This window comes from Eptatretus burgeri, chromosome 12, assembly GCF_056783735.1.
Source record: "Eptatretus burgeri isolate ZD-2024b chromosome 12, Ebu_testis_v1, whole genome shotgun sequence".
Lineage (NCBI taxonomy): Eukaryota > Metazoa > Chordata > Myxini > Myxiniformes > Myxinidae > Eptatretus > Eptatretus burgeri.
In genome coordinates, this window is record NC_140972.1 from 80,980,250 (window position 1) to 81,005,777 (window position 25,528).

General features: G+C 47.5%; 1 protein-coding gene across 1 annotated transcript in view; it reads left to right on the top strand.

Moving 5' to 3' along the window:
* The window catches only part of MCCC2 (methylcrotonyl-CoA carboxylase subunit 2), a 250,557-nt gene that overhangs the window by 40,510 nt on the left and 184,519 nt on the right, over positions 1 to 25,528 (top strand). Inside the window, exons 5-7 of the mRNA XM_085848665.1 lie at positions 5,970 to 6,097; positions 8,695 to 8,807; positions 9,131 to 9,244. Coding sequence (XP_085704791.1) covers positions 5,970 to 6,097; positions 8,695 to 8,807; positions 9,131 to 9,244 — 355 coding nt within the window. The remainder of the gene's footprint in view (positions 1 to 5,969; positions 6,098 to 8,694; positions 8,808 to 9,130; positions 9,245 to 25,528) is intronic.

The following is a 25,528-nucleotide window of genomic DNA, read 5'->3' on the forward strand; positions in this document are numbered from 1 at the left end:
TATGTTTTCGGATACTGAGGTCTAGATTGAGTCATCACTGTTTGGTCGGCGGTACAGTACACATATAAACATGAGGTGGGAGTGGAGGGAAAGCCGTAGCCAGAGGTATTCCTGGGGGTGTTGGGGAGTGAGGGCAGTGCATGGAGAGTGAGGAATAGAGTCTTTGATGAAGAGAGCACCTCCTCCACCAGGATGAGGCTCAGGTCTGTCATACCGGAGGACGGAGTAACCAGGGAGAGATACTTGGGAGTCAGACACGTCTTGGGGGAGGAAAGTTTCTGTTAGGCAGATTATATCTGGTTTGTCAGTGGCAACCTGTATGGAAAGGTCTGAAAGGTTTGAGCGAAGGCCCCGGATATTTGAGGTCCACACTGTTAATGAAGAGGGAGGGGAGGAGGCCTTGGGTGCAGGGGGTGGGAGGGGAGGGGGAGGGTAGGACAAGGGATGAGGGGGGTAAGGAGGGTTGTTGAAAGAGTGTGGGGATTACAGAATAGCTCGGGAGGGGACCGGATGAAGAGGAGAAAAGGCTCTGTGGTGCTGGGGGAGAGGGGGAACAAGAGAGGGGGAAGACGGCAGTTGAGGATTTGTGGAGGTGGAGTGAAGAGATGGAGGTGAGAGGGCAGTGGACGGAGGCAGCTTTGTGGATGAGAGGGGGGCAGCTTTGAGAAGGATGAGTGAGGGGGATGAATGGTAGGGGGAACAAGAGAGGGGGAAGACGGCAGTTGAGGATTTGAGGAGGAGTGAAGAGATGGAGGTGAGAGGGCAGTGGACGGAGGCAGCTTTGCGGATGAGAGGGGGGGCAACTTTGAGAAGGATGAGTGAGGGGGATGAATGGTGGGAGAAAGGTGAGGGGGGAGTTTTTGATAGAGGTGAGAGGGAGGCTTGGAGGGAGAAGTGTGTGATGGTTGCTTTGAGAGTGAGTTGGCACTGAAATTCGAAAGAAAGAATGGTTGATGGAAAGCGAACATTTATTCCAAACTTGGGTTTTTAAAAGTTTTAGGTCAGAGATGCGATTCAACACATTTCTTGATGGATGCAATAAAGGCGAATTCAGAGAATGGACAGAAAAAACGCTGTAACAGTGGGATTTTTTAGGCAAGGTATGAAGGAACGGTCGAATTGTGAGCAGTCTGTTTAAATAGTATAAGAGTAGTGCATTATGATTCACTAAAGAGTACCACATGTGTGAAAGACGAAGATGAAGCATTATAAGAGATCGTTTTTATTAATTATTAACCTCCGCCATCTTCGGATTGAGTCAGTTTTGTTTCTGATTTGTTTGTTACTTACGCTTATTTGTTACCCCTTGTTGTTTGTTACCCCTTTCTGTTTGTTACTTACGAAATCTAAAGATTTCGTAAGTATATTGATGCCTTCCGTTTCTGTTTGTTTGTTTGTTTGTTTGTTAGTTTGTTAGTTTGTTTGGAGGCACGATAACTCGAGAACGGAAGAAGCTACCAATGTCAAATTGCACCACGTGATTCAGGAGGGTGATGGCTAGTGCTGATTAGATTTTGGTCAAAATCTGTCAAAGGTCAAGGTCACAGTGAGGTCAAACATCATTCCATAAATTCACGTGGAGAAATGGAGTATTTTTGCTTCGCTCGACGTTACGACTCCATTTTAACTTCGATTTTAATTTTGTCTTCGGTTTTTGCGATCGCTTAGGACGCTTAAAACTCGGTTGTAGAAATTCTGGTAAAAATCGGATGTTTTGGAGACGTTTTAACTTGTATAAAAATATTTCACTCGACGCGTCACGGGTCGTCCCATGATGCAGTGTGCTCGAGCAGATGCGTCGTTGGGTTACGTTAAGGTATAATATAATTGCGTGGAGAAATGGAGATATTTGCTTCAGTCGACGTTATGATTTTTGATGGTTTGATACAGAATCATCGTAGAAACTTCTGGTTTGTGTCGCTACCTTCTCAAGAGACAGCTTTTATTAGACAAGGTCAGAGGTCAAGTTGACGTTTTTTTTTTTTTTTTTTTTTTTTTTGTATACCTTGGTCGAGGCTCGTATGAGAGCTAACACACAACTCACAGCAAGGAGGCATGAGACAAGAGGGGCGGGAGTGGAAGGGACAAAACAGTGGGGAACAGACACATTAGGTGAACTGTGGAAGGGAGAGGGATGGGGATGGGATGGGGAACATGGCGAAGAGAAGATGGACATTACAGGGACTTTCAGGAAGGAAAGCAGGAGAATTGAAGGAAGTGGGCTTGGGTGGATTATCGGGGGTAGAAAAGATCGAGGATTTGGATGGGGAAGATAAGAGGTGGTGGTGAACAGCTGTTTTGAAAGCCTGGAGGGAAGAATGGGAAAGAATAGAGTGAGGAAGTTTATTCCAAAGGCGGGAAAAAAGAGGAATGAAAGAGTGAAGATGAGCAGTGATTCGTGATTTTGGTAGTTTTACCAGAAGGGGGTTGTTGGCGGACCTTGAGCGCCCTGTGGAAATGTGGTTGGGACAAATCGCAGAGAGAGCAGGGGGGCAAGGCTGGAGAGAGTCGGTAGAAGACAGAAAGACCACCGACCAACCTGCGGTGATTGAGTGAGAGGCCCAAAGACTCAGCTTCATTGCGGGAGATGCCAATGATCTTAAAAGCCCTGGTTTCGACAGCGTGAAGCCGAGAAAGGTGGGAGGCAGGAGCACCAGCCCAGAGGGGAGAGCAGTACTCCATCAGGCTACGGACAAAAGCTTTGTAAGTAGTCAGGAGCTCAAGAGGGCCGAGGAAGGACTTTGCACGACGGAGGATTCCCAGTCGGTGACTGGCTTTTGAGGCGAGGTTGGAAATGTGACTTTCCCAGGAAAGGTCATGGCAGATAGTGAGACCCAGAAGCTTGAAAGAAAAGACTTCTTCCAGAGGATTGTTGAGAAAGTGGATGGGGGGGTTTTCTAAACGGTCCTTTCGAAGAGACATAGTGAGAGTGTGAGATTTGTGTGGATTGAAAGACATGTTCCACGTGTTGGACCAGTTTGTGATTTTATCCAGATCTGCAGTGAGCGAAGAAGCTGCTGCTTGCCGGTCTGAGGGATGACAGATGGTACGGCAGAGGGTGGAGTCATCGGCAAAGAGAAATAGAGGATTTTCCAGAGAGTCCGAGAGATCATTGATGAAAACCAGAAAAAGAACAGGGCCCAGAACGCTACCTTGAGGAACTCCAGCCTGCACAGGAAGAGGGGATGAAAGAACTCCATTTAGGGCCACACGTTGACTGCGACAGGAGAGGAAGTCTGCGAGCCATGAGTGGAGATGGCCTTGAATACCATGGGAAGAGAGTTTGGTGAGTAGTGCAGGGTGCCAGACTGTGTCAAAAGCACGTGATATGTCCAGGGATACGGCTCGGATTTCCTGTCTGGCATTGAGGACCTCCATCCATTGATGGGAGAGCAGTAGCAGCATATCCAGGGTAGAGTGACCTGGTCTGAAACCAAATTGATGATTGGAAATCAAGCCATTGGAGAAGAGGAAGGATTTCATGTCTGAAGCGATGATGGATTCCATAACCTTGCTGATGATTGGGAGAAGGCTGATTGGTCTGTAGTTACAGGGATCTGTTTTTGCACCTTTTTTATGCAGGGCAGTGATGTTAGCAGATTTCCAAGTAGATGGCAGATGACCTTGGGAAAATGAGAGGGTGAATAGAACAGAGAGAGGGTGAGCAAGAGCAGAAGAGCAGGCTTTGAGGACACGTGGGCTGATGCCGTCTGGACCGGTTGCAGAATCTGACTCGAGGTTTGAAAGCAAGCTCTCCACCTTGTCAGGAGAAAAGGATACAGAGTCCAGGGACAGTTGGGTGCGACTGGGTAAAGTGGGTAGAGATAGTGATGGGTTTGGGACACAAGATTTAGCTGCAAACACCGAGTTTAGACATTCAGCTTTATCACGTGTGGAATCAGCAGTGCGGCCATTTGAGGTAAGGGAGGGGATGGAGGGGGAACATACACCAGAAACAGATTTGATTAAACGCCACCAGGATTTTGAGGAGGGAGAGAGGTTTGAGAGTTCAGACTTGAGATGAGAAAGATGTTGTTTTCTGGCTCTCCTGAGGGTAGATACACACTTGTTCTGAGCTTTGTGGAAAGAACTGAGATTGCCCTCAGTTGGGTTTGCTTTCCATGAGGCAAAGGCAAGTTGTTTCAGGACAACTGCCTCGCCACAAGCTTCAGTAAACCAAGGGCGGGAGGAAGGGTAAGACAACTGAACACGAGAGGGGGAACAACTGAACACGTTATGATTTTTGATGGTTTGATACAGAATCATCGTAGAAACTTCTGGTTTGTGTCGCTACCTTCTCAAGAGACAGCTTTTATTAGACAAGGTCAGAGGTCAAGTTGACGATTTCGTAAGTTCCAGTCTATGACTGCTTGTTTGTTTGTTTGTTTGTGAACATTATTACGGAAAAACTCCTCGACAGATTTCGACGAAACTTGTTGGGGGGGGTGGGGGTTAGGTTTGGTTCAAGGATCATGCCAATAGATTTTGGACTTGGTTCCCCCCCCCAAAAAAAAATTGTTGGAGAAAATTTTTTTTTTTGCATTTCTACGTTTCAAGTGATTTCCAACCCCCCCCAAAAAAAGTTGGAGAAAAATTATTTTACGCATTTCTACATGTTTTAAGTGATTTCCAACCCCCCCCCCCAAAAAAAAATTGTTCGAGAAAAAAACAATTTTTGCAACTTTTTTTTCAACAAAATTTCGATTTCTTTTTTTTTTGCATTTCTACATGTTTTAAGTGATTTCCAACCCCCCCCCCCCAAAAAAAAATGGAGAAAAGAACTATAACTCTGTCTGCACTGTTCACATCATATTTAATGAATAGGATATAAGGTTCACTTGAGCGACCCAGCAGTATTGGCGGCGGAGGTTTTGCACTCTCCCGAGTGCTCCCCCTCTAGTTTGAGAGGGTTTTCATCAGATGTCATGGAAGTGTTGTGGAAAAAATCGTGAGGTGAATGGTGAAATTGGATCGGTAAACGCAGGGGGTCTAAACAGATGACGTGGTTATGGGAGAAGCACTTGGCTCTGGGAGGTGTATCGTCAAAAGTGAAATTATTTATTTTAAATAAGGATTGCGTAACATTTGGAAAAGGGAAGGTTGAAGTAAAATCGTGGAAGTGTGTGGTGAATTTGGACGGTAAACGCAGTGTGAAGCTGCTGGGTCGATGAAAAGTAAGAGAGAGAGAGACAGACAGACAGACAGACAGACAGACATGGTTACAGGAGGTGTAGAGATTGAAAGGATACAAGGAAGATTATTATTTTTTGATGTATTTTTGAAGAACTGGTAAGATTCGGGAATGGAAGGTTGTCGATCGGAAGAAATCGTGAAGATAATGCCGAGAGAGGGTCAGCTCAGTAGAATAAAGATGGTGTGCCGGCAGGAGGAAGAAGAAGAGCAGTTGAAGAAGAAGAAGAAGAATCGAGACTTGTGAGTGTGCAAGGAGAAAGGTAGTTTATTATTATTATTATTATTATTTTTTGATTTAAGACAAGAAATTGAGTGCTTAGTTGGGAGTGATGGGGGACGTTAGGAAAGTGGGGAAGATAGAAAATTGCAGGTAATGGGGAGAAAATACAAATAAACACTATCGTACACCGAGGGGCACGATGGGTAGGCTTCAAGCACTCGGAAAGACAAGGTCGATGAAAACTCACAAAATAGCACGATTTTTGAAACAAAACCGAACTAGGAACACACAGTAACATGCAGGTAAGAAAATAAACAGTTGAAACGGGACAGATAACGATCGAAACTTAACTTTGAGATTGACAGCAGAGAGCCCTGAAGGAGACCTGCCAACGCTCCAAACCCAGAACCGGAGAACCCAATTTTTTTTTTTTTAATTCTTAGGCATGCAGGTTACACATTTAGCGTTTTGAAGACCGCTTGATATACCAAGTGCCTGCCATGCATGAAGTCATTTGCTCATTTTCTTTAAAGTCATGTGCTCTTTGTTTTTGCAGAGTGGAATGCTTGATTGTGGCCAATGATGCAACAGTGAAGGGTGGGACGTACTTTCCTATCACAGTGAAGAAACACCTACGGGCACAAGAGATTGCTCAGCAAAACCGCTTGCCATGTGTTTATTTAGGTGTGCAAGCTTCTTACCTGTAGTTTATTGGGCTGACATGCAAGCTTTTGGGTCTTCTTATCTTTATTTTTTCCTTTGGATGAGTTTGAGAATGGGGTGGTTTGGGGGACAGGGTGGTCGGTGTATGTGATAGTGGGAGGTTGAACACAGAATGTTGATTATGTAATCAGTTTGACATCCCAAATAATCCTTCTGAAATGTTTTTTTGAAGACAAAGTGTAAGAGTTTTGGTTAGAGTTTTTGTAATGTGTTTTATTTTTATTTTTAAACGAGAATCGATGGTGTAATGGTGAGAGCGTCCGCTCCGAATCTGGGAGGTCAGCGGTTCAAACCCTGGCCGAGTCATACTAAAATGTTCTTTGCTGCTTCCTTGCTTGACATTCAGAATTTAAAAGGAAAAGAGGATGGACAACCCCCATAGAGTGGCATCCATGGGGAGTAGGACATTCCTCCTTCGGTAATGCCCTCTGAGTGCGGTGAGAAAAGTGATGCCATTGTTGTGGCATTGCTGGTACCCAGAGTACCCCAGGAGGTGATGACACTTCCCCCAAGCTCAGTGGCTGTGTTTCTCTTCTCTAACAGTCCTGTGTTGTGTCTCGTGTGTTTATCTTTATGTCTATGTGTGTGAGATGTGTGTGCGGCAGCTCCACTACAAGCCTTAGATACTGTAAAAATAAAAAGTCCATGATTTGAGACTATTGTGAGGCTTGAAGGGCCCATCCAATGAAAAGCAGTCAAATAGAATTTGTACCTTTGCCGACAAATAAATATGGAATAGGATATAAAGACAGATTTATTATACGACAAAAGGAAATTAATCCAACTGCATTCCCGCACATCATTTAGCATATTTGGGTTGTTAATCGCATAGATTGAAGTTGTGATGGAATACAGCAGGGGGCACTCGATGAACGATGTGATGGAGGTGATAGTGGAACATCATCAATTGTTTCACCAGTGCATTGACGTCAAAACACAATTAATTTGTGGCATTCTGGCTGTTCCTGCTCATTCATTTGCTGATTTCTCTCCATTAAAATTGTGCTGAAATGTTGTAAAAATTGCAAACCTGGTGTTGCATTTTAAGCTTGGAATTAATCTTCACAAGATGCTCCAACATCCAACCAAATTCTTTTATTTTTAATAATGGTGTTTCTATTAATGAATTATTGGAAAGACAAATGTTGTAGATGTGCTACTATTTCTATTGTAATTGAAGCCACAAATATTGTTTGTTTTGCTCTGGTGATGGGGGTTAAACTTTTTAAGGTATCCTAAAAGCAATCAATGTGAAGATGTGCAGAGATCGATTCGGCAAGATCCCTCAATCCCGTGCTAATGAAAACGACAACATCCATTAGACCACTGTCAGGATGCCTTGAACTCTGTTAAATTGAACACGATTTGAGAAAACAACCTTGGTGGTCTTTGTGCCCTTTGAATTTTTTTTATTTTTATTTTCCAAAGTACAACATTGGGTTCATTGCAAACATTACTACCGTATTCTCTAGCAACAAACTTTGCCTTCCCGATTGCCACTAATATTAGATTTTTGTCTTGATGCACTTTATAACTCGACGACGACGGAGTCGACAAGCTCTAAAAACTATATTAGTGGGTCCATTAACATTTTTCGTTTTTTTTCCCTACTCCTCCATGGCGGCTCAATGTATCGTTTTGAAATTCGGCATAATAATTCATGACATGATGCGCAAAAATTAATGGAGCCCTTTTTTTTGTTTGCCATCCAGGTGGTGAGGTAATTAACTTAAAAATGTAATTATGTGAATATCACATAAAATTATTACGAGTTAATGATCACAGCAGTCGGTTCTTTGCTTCGCCCTGTGGCGAAGTGGTTAAAATGTTTAAATTTCACACGAACAACCAGGGTTCGATCGCTTCTCGATGCGGGATTTTTTTTCTTGTTTTTTTTCTTTGTTCATTGGAATACATTCTGATGAAAGTGTGAAATCGGATTCGTATTGCAGGAATGTTGAGCGATGCAAAATGAATTAACTTAATTTCCAATCTGTAGGCGTAACGATTATTTTTGCTTTTTCGTGGATTTCACGTTTTGCCAGGTCCAGCCTTGTATTTGGATTAGAGCAATGCAATCTATTTTGTTCATTTGATCGAAATTCGAAACACCACGTTGACACTGTGCTCTCTGTTGTCAAATGTTTGATTTTTTCCCCCATTTTGTTGGCGACTGTTCTCGAAGGATTTGGAATTGATACATCCTTGTTGGGTTCTTGTTAATTCTGACTGGTTTGTTGAGGTTTCGGCTATGCTATCCAATAAATATTCACTTGTTTCGGCCCACAAACAATACGCATCTAGAATGGAGCCTTGCTTTTGTCAAAAGCCCCTTGCGTGAATACAAAAAGGTTATCAGACCTTTCAGCCCCCACGGGCCCATAAGTTTCCATCAAATTAAACTGAAAATAAACTTTATCACCTAATGCACCGCACCAACGACCGCCCTCCATCGGGAGACGAGCGTCTGTCCCACTTGGGACTATTCATTATAATTGCTGTGCCTGTTTGTACCACTCTAATTTATTAATGTTGTCGATCCTGTGCTGTATCCCAAGTGGACTCCGGTGGGGCGAACCTTCCACGGCAGGCAGATGTTTTTCCAGACCGAGATCATTTTGGCCGTATTTTCTTCAACCAAGCCACGATGTCATCCCTCGGAATTGCTCAGGTCAATGCATAAATAAGTTTCAGGCTTTGGGCAATTTAAATCTCTTTTTAAACAGCATTTGTCAACATTTTTACCTTGAAATATGGGCCATGCAAAGCTTGTGACCAGCTGTAAATGTGATGTATAACTTCATATACATAAATACTTAGAGTTTGATATAACTATATTTTCCAAAAAAAACACTTATCAGAAATAAACAATAACCACATTGTTGCCTGAGTACCATTTTCTGCTATATATTATTTTTTTCAATTCAAGTACAGACTCACTCGGTGTGTTTACAGAATGATTTGTTGTAGAGAAGTAACTCACACTGTGCTCAGATCGCCGTGGTGATGGGCTCTTGCACAGCTGGTGGTGCCTATGTACCAGCCATGGCAGATGAAAGCATCATCGTACGAAAGCAAGGAACAATCTTCTTAGGCGGGCCACCACTGGTGAGGGACTGTCTTACACCGAGATTACGTGCACTATGTCAGCTTAATGTTGTTTAAATGGTTGCACAGCAGCAGTTTTCCAAATGATTCTCTCCCTTTTCTTATGCGATAAAATTAACCAAGATTCCGGAGAAGAGTTGATGACAATCATCCCTCTTAAGGTTGCTTTTGTGGCTGATGACATTGCCAGTGGCCAAATTCTGAAAATAGAACATAAAAAAAATATTGTGCACATTTGTGTTTTAAAAGGGAGTTGGATGACAGGCTTCTGAGCATTGAGCAACTATTGAGGCTGTAATACACTGTCATTTTCTCTTTACAATTGTGGCACTGATGATGTCATGGCCGTTGCAAGGTATGGTATGAATTGGCCAAATCCATTTTGTTTAATGCAAAATGAACCCATTGTTATAAAATCTTTTGTTTGTACAAGATGTCTGAATCCAATCATAATGTCATGTTGAATGCAATAAATTCCATGTATTTGTCGTCTCTCAACATTATTGAGGCTTGGAGACAACAAGAATTTGTGTTATAATAATTATCATTTTTACAGTTATAAAACATCTGTGTCCATTGGCTTTCTGCATTCCATTTATATTTTGTATTATCATCACTAGTATATTTTAAGGTTCTAAAAGAACTGTGTCCATTGAAATTGTTTTGAGAAGTTTTTCACTGTGCTTTTAATTATTGTACGATGCTTATAGGGGATAAGCACACACACACACACACACACACACACACACACACACACACACACACACACACACACACACACACACACACACACACACACACACACACACACACACACACACACACACACACACACACACACACACACACACACACACACACACACACACACCTCCTGACTGTTATGGTGAGCATCGCTGCGGATTATGTCTCACACGGTAAAACCGCATAATCCGCACAGAAACTGTGTCCAATGGGGATCGGCGGAGTGCTCGTCACACTCCACATGCTTCGATATATCTATATACATGTATTACGAAAACTCTCATCTTGAAAATATGTACTGTGTGTATGTATGTTCCCCAAATACAGCCAAAACTGTACACGATAGCGTAAAAATTTTCAGCCCACCTTACTCGCCATTTGCCTGTGGTGTGCAGTATCAAGTTTCATTCAAATCGGGCAATGAAAAAAATTATTAAAAAATCAATTCCCAATTCAGTCAAGTACTCTTCGGGAGAATTTGATCAATGCAAACAACCTCAGCGGTATAGTTCGCTGGAGCTATCTTTTTTTTTTTCTTGAAATGATTTTTTTCATCAACCGCTGTCACAACGGGAATCCAACGGGTTCACGGGTCGTCTAGTATATATGTATATACAGTGGCGAGAACAAGTATTTTATACACTGCCGATTTTGCAGGTTTTCCCACTTACAAAGCACGTAGAGGTCTGCAATTTTTATCATAGGTACACTTCAACTGTGAAAGACGGAATCTAAAACAAAAATCTAGAAAATCACATTGTATGATTTTTATCCCCCGCCGCGTGGCGGAAGGGGGATATTGTTGTCACCCAGGTCGTCCGTCCGTCCATCCATCCGGGCGTCAACATTTATAGCTGTGAGTGCGATAACTCATAAAATGTTCGCCATATCGATTTGAAATTTGGGTCACACATGTACCACATGAAAAGGAAAAACCCTATTGATTTTGGGCGTGGCCGGATCCAAGATGGCCGACTGGGGCGGCCATCTTGAAAAAAATGTTTTTTCGCCATATCAATTTGAAATTTGAGTCACACATGTACCACCTGAAAAGGAAGAACCCTATTGATTTTGGGCGTGGCCGGATCAAAGATGGCCGACTGGGGCAGCCATCTTGAAAAAAATGTTTTTTGTAATAAATGGAAAACCACTTATCTGATTTCAATTATTTTTGGTGACAACGTTCCTCACCCCTGCGGAACTTTTTCGAGATGATGACCAAATGGTGTCATGCTTCTAATTCACCTCCCTCATTATCTGTAATATGTATGACCTTTTTCATTCAATGGCGGGGATTCCCCATCTCCGATGGTATATTTAAATAATTAATTTGCATTTTATTCCATGAAATAAGTATTTGATACATCAGAAAAACAGAACTTAATATTTGGTACAGAAACCTTTGTTTGCAATTACAGAGATCAGACGTTTCCTGTAGTTTTTAACCAGGTTTGCACAGATTGCAGCAGGGATTTTGGCCCACTCCTCCATACAGATCTTCTCCAGATCCTTCAGGTTTCGGGGCTGTCGCTGGGAAACACAGACTTTCAGCTCCTTCCAAAGATTTTCTTTTGGGTTCAGGTCTGGAGACTGGCGAGGCCACTCCAGGACCTTGAGATGCTTCTTACGGAGCCACTCCTTAGGTGCCCTGGCTGTGTGTTTCGGGTCGTTGTCATGCTGGAAGACCCAGCCACGCCCCATCTTCAATGCTCTTGTTGAGGGAAGGAGGTTGTTGGCCAAGATCTCGCGATACATGGCCCATCCATCCTCCCCTCAATACGGTTCAGTCGTCCTGTCCCCTTTGCAGAAAAGCATCCCCAAAGAATGATGTTTCCACCTCCATGCTTCACGGTTGGGATGGTGTTCTTGGGTTGTACTCATCCTTCTTCCTCCAAACAATGCGAGTGGAGTTTAAACCAAAAAGCTCTATTTTGGTCTCATCAGACCACATGACCTTCTCCCATTCCTCCTCTGGATCATCCAGATGGTCATTGGCAAACTTCAGACGGGCCTGGACATGCGCTGGCTTGAGCAGAGGGACCTTGTGTGCGCTGCAGGATTTTAATCCATGACGGCGTCGATTGTTACTTATGGTTTTCTTTGATACTGTGGTCCCAGCTCTCTTCAGGTCATTGACCAGGTCCTGCCGTGTAGTTCTGGGCTGATCCCTCACCTTTCTCATGATCATTGAGGCTCCACATTTGAGATCTTGCATGGAGCCCCAGACCAAGGGAGATTGACTGTTATCTTGAACTTCTTCCATTTTCTAATAATTGCGCCAACAGTTGTTGCCTTCTCACCAAGCTGCTTGCCTATTGTCCTGTAGCCCATCCCAGCCTTGTGCAAGTCTACAATTTTGTCCCTGATGTCCTGAGACAGCTCTCTGGTCTTGCCCATTGTGGAGAGGTTGGAGTCTGATTGATTGAGTGTGGACAGCTGTCTTTTATGCAGATAACGAGTTCAAACAGGTGCAGTTAATACAGGTAATGAGTGGAGAATGGGAGGGCTTCTCAAAGACAAAACTAACAGGTCTGTGAGAGCCGGAATTCTTTCTGGTTGGTAGGTGATCAAATACTTATTTCATGCAATAAAATGCAAATTAATTATCTAAAAATCATACAATGTGATTTTCAGGATTTTTGTTTTAGATTCCGTCTTTCACAGTTGAAGTGTACCTCTGATAAAAATTGCAGACCTCGACGTGCTTTGGAAGTCAGAAAACCTGCAAAATCGGCAGTGTATCAAATACTTGTTCTCCCCACTGTATATATGTATATGTATATGTATATGTATATGTATATGTATGCATATAAATATGTATATGTATATATATATATATATATATATATATATATATATATATATGTATATGTATATGTATATGTATGTATATAAATATGTATATGTATATATATATATATATATATATATATATATATATATATATGTATATATTGTTGCGGATTCGCGCCCGCCGGCGTGCGAACGGCCACGTAACTCGAATCGCGGCACGTCGCCCACCGGACGGACAATCCAGTCGTGACCCTCTCGGACTAACGCCAGGAACCAGTCACGGGTGGACCTTTCGGCCTCACCACGATCGTGCCAATCGGCCCCCGCGTGGGATAGGGTTGCTCGCCAAATTCGACCTACCTAAGTACCCACACGGAGGGTAGACCGGGCGATCGCACCTCGCCGCAGGTCGACTTCGGACACGGGCCACTTTAAGCGACCCGTTCCGGACTATCGGGATAACCGAGCGGTGTTATTCGTCGGCCTCGACGGTTCGATTAATTATCGGGCGTTTTAGCCCACGACCAACCCTTTACGTGAAGCAAGATGGAGATTCAATGAAAGAAAAGACGAAGCGAAGCGGGAAAACAGTTCAACAATAAGCACATTTATTTCGCGATGAACGGAAAGCACACATATACAATTACACCAAAAGCAAATGTAATAGAAGAAGAAACAATATTACACAAAAAGCAAATGCAACAATGCAGATCTATTACCGACTACGCGAGCACTCGGCAACACTTATACAATTTTACTTCACAGACGGCGCCGACAACACGTATACCCAAAGCAAAAGAAAAGAACCACCCTCAAGGATGAGGGGGGGGTAGGCGGGCCTGGGGCCGAGACCGTGTCGGGCCTACCGTCTGATGATGAGACGCAGAGCGGCGGTGGCGCCTCAACTCCGCGGGCCTCGCGGACAGTGTCTGGTAGGGGGTGGGAAAGGGACCCCCTTTGTCGCACTATCTCAGCGCGGGGGGGGAAACAGGAGGGGGTTGCTGATGCTCGGGGGAAGGAGGATATCACCCTGTCTCGGGTCCCGCGGCGAGCGTCTCTTCCTCGACCTCGGTCGCGTTGCTGGCCTTTCCCTCTGCAGCTCCCGGCACTGACGCGAGCACCCCCTCGTCCGCCTTCGCCGCCGCCACCTCTCCACAGCTCCGTCTACTCGCCCTCTCCGTCTCCTCTCTTGGCTCGTCCCAACTCTTCACTCTTGACTTCTCCCACTTCTTTCCAGCTCCACCGACGACTCTTGAACTCCGCACACAACTGCCAACTGACGAACGCAGCTGTTTATATAAGCCCCGTGGCTTCGCTCCTTCACCCTTGACCCTTTGCCTCCGACCCTTCACCTCTCTAACTGGCTCCCCATTGGACCGAGGAAAAGTGGGCGTGAATGCTTTTTGATCCATGAATTTGCATATGGCGTCCTCACTCCAACACCCTGGAGGCGGGGCCAATTCGCCCCAGCTCGCCGATTGGACGGAACAAAAGTGGGCGTGAGTCGTTTTTGATCCGTTTTCTGCGGAAAGTCCGTGATGTTTTTGAATACGCTGCTCGGTGCGCGCCCTGCACGAGTCCAGTATCGGTGCCCACGAGTGGCGCGAGATGGTGTGGATGCGATGGTGGCGAGTTGTGACGGTAAAGGTCGTGGCGGCTGTGGTGAAGCGGCGTTGTGGTTGGTGGTTGTTGTTGTGAAGCGGTGTTGTGGTTGGTGGTTGTTGTGGTGAAGCGGCGTTGTGGTTGGTGGTTGTTGTTGTGAAGCGGCGTTGTGGTTGGTGGTTGTTGTTGTGAAGCGGCGTTGTGGTTGGTGGTTGTTGTGTGATGGCTGTTGAGACGTGGTTGGTGGTGGTAATAATGGCGGCTGGTCCAAAATAAAGATAGTAAAAGAAAAACGGCTATCCTGAAGAGTCGCAGCCCGAGTGAATGACATTTATTCCCTCTAGACAACGGGTTTGGGCCTAACTACAAATATACTTACAGAGATATCTCACCTAAGGGACCTGAATGGTGGTTTGTGAATTTCGTCAACCACAACACTACCCCCTCCCCTTTTTACAGACTCGTCCCGAGTCGTCAAATTTTCGTGTGCCATCATGTGTAGTTTTCCCCTAGTACATTTTACCTACGGATCCCTGAGTGCGACATTCATGGTATTCGTGTCCCCAAAATAAATAACCTGAGGGCTGAGTAACTACCGAAACAAACTCACTCACACGGACGACTTAAATAAAATTGCCGGCGCTAGGACAGACATGACGGGGGCGCACTCATATTTACAGTACATCTTAACCTTAACTTACAAATTTTACACTAAACCATGGCCCAGGATCATTGAACTCTGCAAAAAGAAAGCAGTTAGCAGGGAGCCAGGCTGCCCGCATGCAGTCTCTGGCTCAAACAATGCAGGTGACAGGGAACGTGGCCGGCTGCTCACACGCAGTCCAAGGCCTTCCCTTTTGAACTGAACGCAGTGAACCACAACGGTGCATGGGCCGCACAAACGTAGTCTCCGTGCCAGCTCAAGTGGCACACGCAATGAACACAACGAATGGATGGATGAATGGTTTGAACTGAACGCAGTGAACCACAACGGTGCATGGGCTGCACAAACGCAGTCTCCGTGCCAGCTCAAGTGGCACACGCAATGAACACAACGAATGGATGCTGAACACAAACACGGTGCACGGGCCGCCACTGCAGGCCCGTGTTGTAGCTGCCAACAGGGCAGTTCTTGCAGCTTGCAAACTGTTGCCTTGATCCTGGCGCACATGGCAATGAACAGGGGGGGGGGGGCAAAGCAAAATTGAACGGGGCTGGTGAACGTGGGCAGTGGGCATGGCATGGCAAAGGCAGCAGGCAAACACAGCCCACAGAAGAAGGCCGTTGCAGGCAAACACAACCGGCAGATGAACTGGCCGGCACAGGCCTTGAAGTACCACAGCTGCAGATGATCCGGCCGGCACAGGCCTTGCAGCAACACAACAGCTGCCGATGAAGTGGGCCGGCACAGGCCTTGAAGAAAAACAGCCAGCCGGCAGATGAAGTGGGCCGGCACAGGCCTTACAGCAACACAGCCAGCAGATGAAGCTGGCCAGCCTTTGCCGTTCAGTGGAGGTTGGTGGAGGGAGTGCGGTGGTGCTGGCCACTCGGAAGGCGGGCTCGGACCTACCTCCCTGTCTCCCTCCCACCTATCACCTTTGCCTGTCACTGTACATACCCACTCCCTTAATTTGTCAAACCCCAATTTAGCCCCAACTTATTTTTTTATTTTTACTTCCCCACTATAAATCGTCCCCTAACCCCCTGTACTGTCCTTGTTCGGCTAACCTATCCTGTCACCTAGCCTACTCCCAACCCCTACGTTCCCTTCCCGGAGGGGAATAAGGGAGAGCTAACGTCCTGTGTCGAGGCCCAACGAAGCCTCAGGATGGCCTCCCCAGACTTCAGCGATCTAACCCAAAGTGGGTCCAGCGGCCCACAACGAGAGCGAGGGGATGGATGGTGCGGAGGGGTACACTTCCTAATCTACCCTATCCATTAACTGTTAAACTACCCCGGGGCTTTCAACAAGCGCCTCTCGCTTAAACTATTGGTTCTAACAACCCAGATTCCCGTCGCCTGTGTTGGTGTCCTCACAATTTCGGGCCTCGCCCCCCAATTTTCGTTCCGTGCCCTCACACGGTCTCATGGCTGGGACACGTGGCTCCCTTTGGCAGGCACGACCCTCTGCCGATTCCCCAGCTTTGGCACCCCCGGGCACTACACTGCCTCCGAGCCTACCAGCTCCCTAAACACCGGGGAGTGCCCCCCATGGCACCTCCCCTGAAACGCACACGTGGCAGGCTGGCTTCCCAGGCCCCTTTCCGAGGGTCACCCGTGCCCACAACAGTGCCCACGCGGCTAATGGCGCCCCGGGCCCCCGCACCAAGCAGGCGCACCCGTGCCCACTACGCTATCCCGGCCCCCCATGGGCCCTTGGCCTACCACGGCCGACTAGCCTGGTGCCCGGGGTACCCACTCAGCGATACTCACCTTTCGCAGCCACGCTCCCAGCCCGTCAACAGGGCTCCTGCACCCCTCCAAACGGGTTTCGAGCCTACTTCCCCACCAACAACAAAACGACTTCCATTTTTCAATTTAACTAACCCCCTAACTCACTCCACACTGACCCCGGGGTCCCTTGGGCGGGAGTCACTCCTCCCCCCAATCACTCATCGCACCATGCATTCCCCATTCGCTCCACTCACACAGACCCGCTGGCCTCACTCACTCACCAAGCACATGCTTCCACTTCACTCACCAACTCTTCAACACACTCACCGCTGAACTCTGCCATCCTTCTAACTACCTCCCCTAACTAACTCGTGCTCCCACGTCGTCCCTTAAACTACAGCACGTTCCTTTTAACACTACGTAGCTAAACTACGTCAACTCTACACATCCACTGTCAGTCACTGTCTCCAAATCTCTAAAATAACTTTTATTTCCCAACCTAAATCTCGCTATCATCCCTCTAACTAATCCATTCCACGGACTCCATGAGGACTTACCCCTGCCCCATGAAGTCGGTCTAACTAAGCTAACCCTTCCCCCTAACTAGTTTCCATCCTGTGCCCAGGTAAAGGGGGTCTTCCACCCCTTGCCCAGGAATCCTGTGCACCCGAAAGCGAGGCTTTTTTTTTATTTTTATTTTTTACATGCGCATCACCAGCGCGGCAACTCACAGCTCGCGCAATTTGCCCCTCCCCGTGACGTCATGCAGCTGCACGTGTTCCTCGTCCCTCCTTGGACGGTACCTCCGGCAGGGATACCCCTCCTGCCGGATTCCAACCCCGCGTGCAGCCATGGCGTCACCGTGCGCATAAAAAAACACAAGCCCCACGTCTCGAGGGGTTCCCCACGCGAACACATGTGCTTTGCCCGTTGGAGCTTAACACACACGATCGCGTGGAGAACCCGTCCGGTCCAAATCCGTAATCCTGCCTAAACTTTGTCCGTCCGCGGGATCGGCAAATCCACCGCTGGCGTTTCCGGACCGGGACTTCACTCTCGCAAGCGAGCACGTGGGGGCCTCGTGCGTTGCACAGCACGGACCTCGTGCTCACTGCTGGGTGAACCCGGCACGGTCCCCGAAACAACTACAGCCGCTACTCGGCTTTCGTTCCTCCCATGTCGCCGTCGTCGCCATTCGACCCACGCATACCTGCGTGTTACGACGCTCACACTCCATTCCATTACATTCACCCCGGGAGACGCGGCTGCATGTTCACACATGCCGACCGACATCTCCCTTACATACCGCTCTCTCACACACACGGTCTCCCTTGCATAAACCATACCACTCACACGTGGTGCTCCATTCATACAAACCACTCCACTCACACCCGCGGGGGCACTGACCCGCGGTGCCTCACTCACACACCGTGCCTCACTCACACACGCGGGGGCACTCACCCGCGGTGCCTCATCCACACACCGTCCCGCACTCACACACGTGGGGGCACTCACCCGCGGTGCCTCATCCACACTGGCCGTTTCATCCACACACACGGCCTCTTCCACACACGGTGCCTCATCCACACACGGCGTGCTGGGAAGCACGTACTCTGGCACCATCGCCACCACACCACTCACACACGGGGTCGCTTCCACACACGGGGACGCACTCACGCCTTGCACCACACACACAGGGACAACCACACTGGGGATCGTGTCCCCACAAGGGTCTCCGGGGCCTCTATACCCCCCCAAGCTCTCCGTGCACCTGTCGGCAGCACTCGTCCCCTCAACCTCGCAAAGCACAACCAAACTCACCTGGTCGTGACTCGCCTCAAGGGGGAATACTCCCTCCCCTCGTTCCTGGAGGAGGCCATCCAGCTGCTCGCACCGGGCCTCCACCCAGTCCGCGAGCTCACCCCCATTGTCCTCCACGACCTCTGTGTGTGTGTGTGTGCGTCACTTACCCCGTCTTCATCGTGCAGTCTTCCCTCTATCGTTCCCATCTCCCGTGTCTCTGCCAACTCTTCACCCTTTACCTCCCTTGTCTCAACTATCTTTATTTCCTTTGTCGTCACCTTGTGTCTCGTCTCACACGTTTTGGTCTCCCCATTTAATTTTTCCCTTTCGGTCATCGTCACGACCTTCGCCCAACACGCCCCCCGAATTATTTTTTCACCCGCCTCCACCGCGGGCCTGTCAGCCGTTGCACCCCCTCCCAGTTCGTTCGTTCCTACACGTGGAGTCGCCATTTTGAGTTCCCTGCTAACGGCCTTCATGCCCGCCTGCAGGCATCGGCCCATGTTCTGCGTCTCACCCCGCAGCTCTTTCGTTTCTTCCTTCATTTGCTTGTTCATTCCTTTCATTTCGTTTTTCATTTCATTTGTATTTTTATCCATCTTTTCGTTCATGCCTTTCATTTCGTTTTTCATATTCGCAATTATCTTCGCTGTCATTTCCGCATACATTTTTGCCAGCATGGTGAATAGCTGGGCCATGTCGGGTGCGCTTGGGTGAGCCGTTTCGGCAGGGGTTGGGGAAGGGTTTTGGTGGAGAAGGGGAGGGGAGGTGTCATACACCGCGGCCGCTGCCGCACCTATTTCGGGCTCTGGGTTCAGTTGGGCGAGTTCGTTTTCCTGTACAACCAACATTTCCTGCACGGGGATTTCGTCCTGAGCCATGGATTCTACACATTCTACATCCATTTCTAATACCCCCGGCTCCCGCTCGCCTTGAGACGCCATCTTGCTTCTCTTAAAGGGTTAATTTAGCTCGCTCGTAATTTGGAGGGAATCGGGGGTCGCTCCTCTCACCCCTGGACCGATTCCCGTGAATTTAGCCGGAGACAGGAGAGCCCGTTTTCCCGTTCTCCGATACCAGTGCCGCGAGGAGGGCGATGAGTTTGTATCGCACGACCTGACACCAGTGTTGCGGATTCGCGCCCGCCGGCGTGCGAACGGCCACGTAACTCGAATCGCGGCACGTCGCCCACCGGACGGACAATCCAGTCGTGACCCTCTCGGACTAACGCCGGGAACCAGTCACGGGTGGACCTTTCGGCCTCACCACGATCGTGCCAATCGGCCCCCGCGTGGGATAGGGTTGCTCGCCAAATTCGACCTACCTAAGTACCCACACGGAGGGTAGACCGGGCGATCGCACCTCGCCGCAGGTCGACTTCGGACACGGGCCACTTTAAGCGACCCGTTCCGTACTATCGGGATAACCGAGCGGTGTTATTCGTCGGCCTCGACGGTTCGATTAATTATCGGGCGTTTTAGCCCACGACCAACCCTTTACGTGAAGCAAGATGGAGATTCAATGAAAGAAAAGACGAAGCGAAGCGGGAAAACAGTTCAACAATAAGCACATTTATTTCGCGATGAACGGAAAGCACACATATACAATTACACCAAAAGCAAATGTAATAGAAGAAGAAACACAATATTACACAAAAAGCAAATGCAACAATGCAGATCTATTACCGACTACGCGAGCACTCGGCAACACTTATACAATTTTACTTCACAGATGGCGCCGACAACACGTATACCCAAATCAAAAGAAAAGAACCACCCTCAAGGATGAGGGGGGGTAGGCGGTCCTGGGGCCGAGACCGTGTCGGGCCTACCGTCTGATGATGAGACGCAGAGCGGCGGTGGCGCCTCAACTCCGCGGGCCTCGCGGACAGTGTCTGGTAGGGGGTGGGAAAGGGGCCCCCTTTGTCGCACTATCTCAGCGCGGGGGGAAACAGGAGGGGGTTGCTGATGCTCGGGGGAAGGAGGATATCACCCTGTCTCGGGTCCCGCGGCGAGCGTCTCTTCCTCGACCTCGGTCGCGTTGCTGGCCTCTCCCTCTGCAGCTCCCGGCACCGACGCGAGCACCCCCTCGTCCGCCTTCGCCGCCGCCACCTCTCCACAGCTCCGTCTACTCGCCCTCTCCGTCTCCTCTCTTGGCTCGTCCCAACTCTTCACTCTTGACTTCTCCCACTTCTTTCCAGCTCCACCGACGACTCTCTTGAACTCCGCACACAACTGCCAACTGACGAACGCATCCTTTTATCTCAGCCCCGTGGCTTCGCTCCTTCACCCTTGACCCTTTGCCTCCGACCCTTCACCTCTCTAACTGGCTCCCCATTGGACCGAGGAAAAGTGGGCGTGAATGCTTTTTGATCCATGAATTTGCATATAGCGTCCTCACTCCAACGCCCTGGAGGCGGGGCCAATTCGCCCCAGCTCGCCGATTGGACGGAACAAAAGTGGGCGTGAGTCGTTTTTGATCCGTTTTCTGCGGAAAGTCCGTGATGTTTTTGAATACGCTGCTCGGTGCGCGCCCTGCACGAGTCCAGTATCGGTGCCCACGAGTGGCGCGAGATGGTGTGGATGCGATGGTGGCGAGTTGTGACGGTAAAGGTCGTGGCGGTTGTGGTGAAGCGGCGTTGTGGTTGGTGGTTGTTGTTGTGAAGCGGCGTTGTGGTTGGTGGTTGTTCTGGTGAAGCGGCGTTGTGGTTGTTGTTGTGAAGCGGCGTTGTGGTTGGTGGTTGTTGTTGTGAAGCGGCGTTGTGGTTGTTGTGTGATGGCTGTTGAGACGTGGTTGGTGGTGGTAATAATGGCGGCTGGTCCAAAATAAAGATAGTAAAAGAAAAACGGCTATCCTGAAGAGTCGCAGCCCGAGTGAATGACATTTATTCCCTCTAGACAACGGGTTTGGACCTAACTACACATATACTTACAGAGATATCTCACCTAAGGGACCTGAATGGTGGTTTGTGAATTTCGTCAACCACAACAATATGTATATGTATATATATGTATATGTATATATATATATATATATATATATATATATATATATATATATATATATATATATACATATATATACATATATATATATATATATATACATACATATACATATCTGAAAACATGGACCATCTATCTTCTCATCCAAACTCTCTCTTCCTCTTATGTGGTGACTTCAATTGTCATCACGCCAGTTGGCGAGGTGTGGGTACCTCTCTCACCTGTCATGGCCCTCAGCAAAAGCTTTCTGCGACTCATTTGGACGAACTCAATCGGTCAACTTCCCGACCCGGATCTCAACCAATGGTACTCCATCTCTTCTGGATCTGATTTTGACAAATTTCCCTGACAATATCTGCTGCTCTTCCTTCGCTCCAATCGGTTCTTCTGACCACATCCTTGTCAAAGTGGACATCTCTCTGGCTGTTATCAGAGAACCACCTCACCGCCGTCGAGTCTGGCATTTCACTCAAGCCGACTGGCAGGGTCTCCGAGCAGCCATCAAACTTACAGACTGGTCTCCTATCACTACTTTCTCAAACATCAACTCATCCTGGGAATTCTTTCAAGGAAACTTGCTCTCCCTCATGCACAGATTTATCCCCTCTCGTGTTCAGTTGTCCTACCCTTCCTCCCGCCCTTGGTTTACTGAAGCTTGTGGCGAGGCAGTTGTCCTGAAACAACTTGCCTTTGCTTCATGGAAAGCAAACCCAACTGAGGGAAATCTCAGTTCTTTCCACAAAGCTCGGAACAAGTGTGTATCTGCCCTCAGGAGAGCCAGAAAACAACATCTTTCTCATCTCAAGTCTGAACTCTCAAACCTCTCTCCCTCCTCAAAATCCTGGTGGCGTCTAATCAAATCTGTTTCTGGTGTATGTTCCCCCTCCATCCCTTCCCTTACCTCAAATGGCCGCACTGCTGATACCACACGTGATAAAGCTGAATGTCTAAACTCGGTGTTTGCAGCTAAATCTTGTGTCCGAAACCCATCACTTTCTCTACCCACTTTACCCAGTCGCACCCAACTGTCCCTGGACTCTGTATCCTTTTCTCCTGACAAGGTGGAGAGCTTGCTGTCAAACCTCGACTCAGTTTCTGCAACCGGTCCAGATGGCATCAGCCCACGTGTCCTCAAAGCCTGCTCTTCTGCTCTTGCTCACCCTCTCTCTGTTCTATTCACCCTCTCATTTGCCCAAGGTCATCTGCCATCTGCTTGGAAATCTGCTAACATCACTGCCCTGCATAAAAAGGTGCAAAAACAGATCCCTGTAACTACAGACCAATCAGCCTTCTCCCAATCATCAGCAAGGTTATGGAATCCATCATCGCTTCAGACATGAAATCCTTCCTCTTCTCCAATGGCTTGATTTCCAATCATCAATTTGGTTTCAGACCAGGTCACTCTACCCTGGATATGCTGCTTCTGCTCTCCCATCAATGGATGGAGGTACTCAATGCCAGACATGAAATCAGAGCCGTATCCCTAGACATATCACGTGCTTTTGACACAGTCTGGCACCCTGCACTACTCACCAAACTCTCTTCCCATGGTATTCAAGGCCATCTCCACTCATGGCTCGCAGACTTCCTCTCCTGTCGCAGTCAACGTGTGGCCCTAAATGGAGTTCTTTCATCCCCTCTTCCTGTGCAGGCTGGAGTTCCTCAAGGTAGCGTTCTGGGCCCTGTTCTTTTTCTGGTTTTCATCAATGATCTCTCCGAGTCTCTGGAAAATCCTTTATTTCGCTTTGCCGACGACTCCACTCTCTGCCGTACCATCTGTCATCCCTCAGACCGGCAAGCAGCAGCTTCTTCGCTCACTGCAGATCTGGATAAAATCACAAACTGGTCCAAGACGTGGAACATGTCTTTCAATCCAGACAAATCTCACACTCTCACTATGTCTCTTCGAAAGGACCATTTAGAAACCTTCCCCCCCATCCACTTTCTCAACAATCCTCTGGAAGAAGTCTTTTTTTCTTTCAAGCTTCTGGGTCTCACTATCTGCCATGACCTTTCCTGGGAAAGTCACATTTCCAACCTCGCCTCAAAAGCCAGTCGCCGACTGGGAATCCTCCGTCGTGCAAAGTCCTTCCTCGGCCCTCTTGAGCTCCTGACCACTTACAAACCTTTTGTCCGTAGCCTGATGGAGTACTGCTCTCCCCTCTGGGCTGGTGCTCCTGCCTCCCACCTTTCTCGGCTTCACGCTGTCGAAACCAGGGCATTTAAGATCATCGGCATCTCCCACAATGAAGCGAGTCTTTGGGCCTCTCACTCAATCACCGCAGGTTGGTCGGTAGTCTTTCTGTCCTCTACCGACTCCTCTCCAGCTTTGCCCCCCCCTGCTCTCTCTGCGATTTGTCCCCACCACATTCCACAGGGCGCTCAATGTCTGCCAACAACCTCCTTCTGGTAAAACTACCAAAATCACGAATCACTGCTCATCTTCACTCTTTCATTCCTCTTTTTTCCCGCCTTTGGAATAAACTTCCTCACTCTATTCTTTCCCATTCTTCCCTCCAGGCTTTCAAAACAGCTGTTCACCACCACCTCTTATCTTCCCCCATCCAAATCCTCAATCTTTTCTACCCCCGATAATCCACCCAAGCCCTCTTCCTTCAATTCCCCTGCTTTCCTTCCTGAAAGTCCCTGTAATGTCCATCTTCTCTTCGCCATGTTCCCCGTCCCATCCCCATCCCTCTCCATTCCACAGTTCACCTAATGTGTCTGTTCCCCACTGTTTTGTCCCTTCCACTCCCACCCCTCTTGTCTCATGCCCCCTTGCTGTGAGTTGTGTGTTAGCTCTCATACGAGCCTCGACCAAGGTATACAAAAAAAAAAAAAGACTTCAGATTTTCATTTTAAAGAAAAAGATTTCTATAACCCGTTTTCCCATTGTCATTACGGGATATTTTCTGTGGATCGGTGGCAAAAATTGTAAATATAATCCATTTTAAATTCAGGCTGTAACACAAAAAAATGTGACCAAAGCCAGGGGGTGTGAATACTTTCCGAAGCATTGTCCACCATGTATATATAAACATGAAATTCCATTGTCTTCGAGCCAATGAAAGCTGCATCAAGCAACCAAGAATAAGCCCTTTGCTGTTTCCAAACCTCCTTGGGTTCCTATACAGCTGCAGATATTCACAAGTAGTACATCCATGAAAATCCCAATGCTACTTGTTGCTCTCCGCCACCGTACCAGTTTCACCATTTGTTGGTGAATCATCAGCGACATCGTAAACAAAAACGTGGACCACCGAGGCTCCCAAGCATACACCACGCATTCCAATACAATGACGTTCTACGCAGGGAATGATTGCAATTCATTAGTAACTTGATCGTGCAAGGTTTATTTCCATTCCTTTCACCCTGGAATGAGTTATTTGCACGTTTCCATGGAGAAGTTTGCTGGACTTGCTGATTTGCACGACACTAGTCCAATAAGTGTTTTTGTACCACTCTTTATAGCATCACATGGCTATCAATCTACTCTGAAAATGCTGCTTAGACTTAAGTACGCTCTGTACAAATACTCTGCCAGCCCAGTTGAGACTTGAGAAGTCCATAACTGAGAGAGATTCAATAAGTTGATAATCAAATTGTTATGTATCCTACAAATCAAGGTTGTTTTTCTTTTTCTGGCACAGTAAGTGAATAATCGTTGGCTTCATGCAGTCAATGTGTAAAACAATAAGATAGAACACTTGCATGAGAAAACCGACATTGAAAGACACAGTTATGATAAATATATCAATAAAACTCCCTCCTTGCATTTCCATGTATATAGTGTACGTTTACATATATACAGTATATGTTTACATGTATACATTTACCATATAACGCATTTACTTCCCTCCTTTTCCCTTTTTACTCATGACCCTTCCCAACGTCCTTCTCAACTCACATACCCTGCCTGACCTCTCTACACGAGCTGACTCTC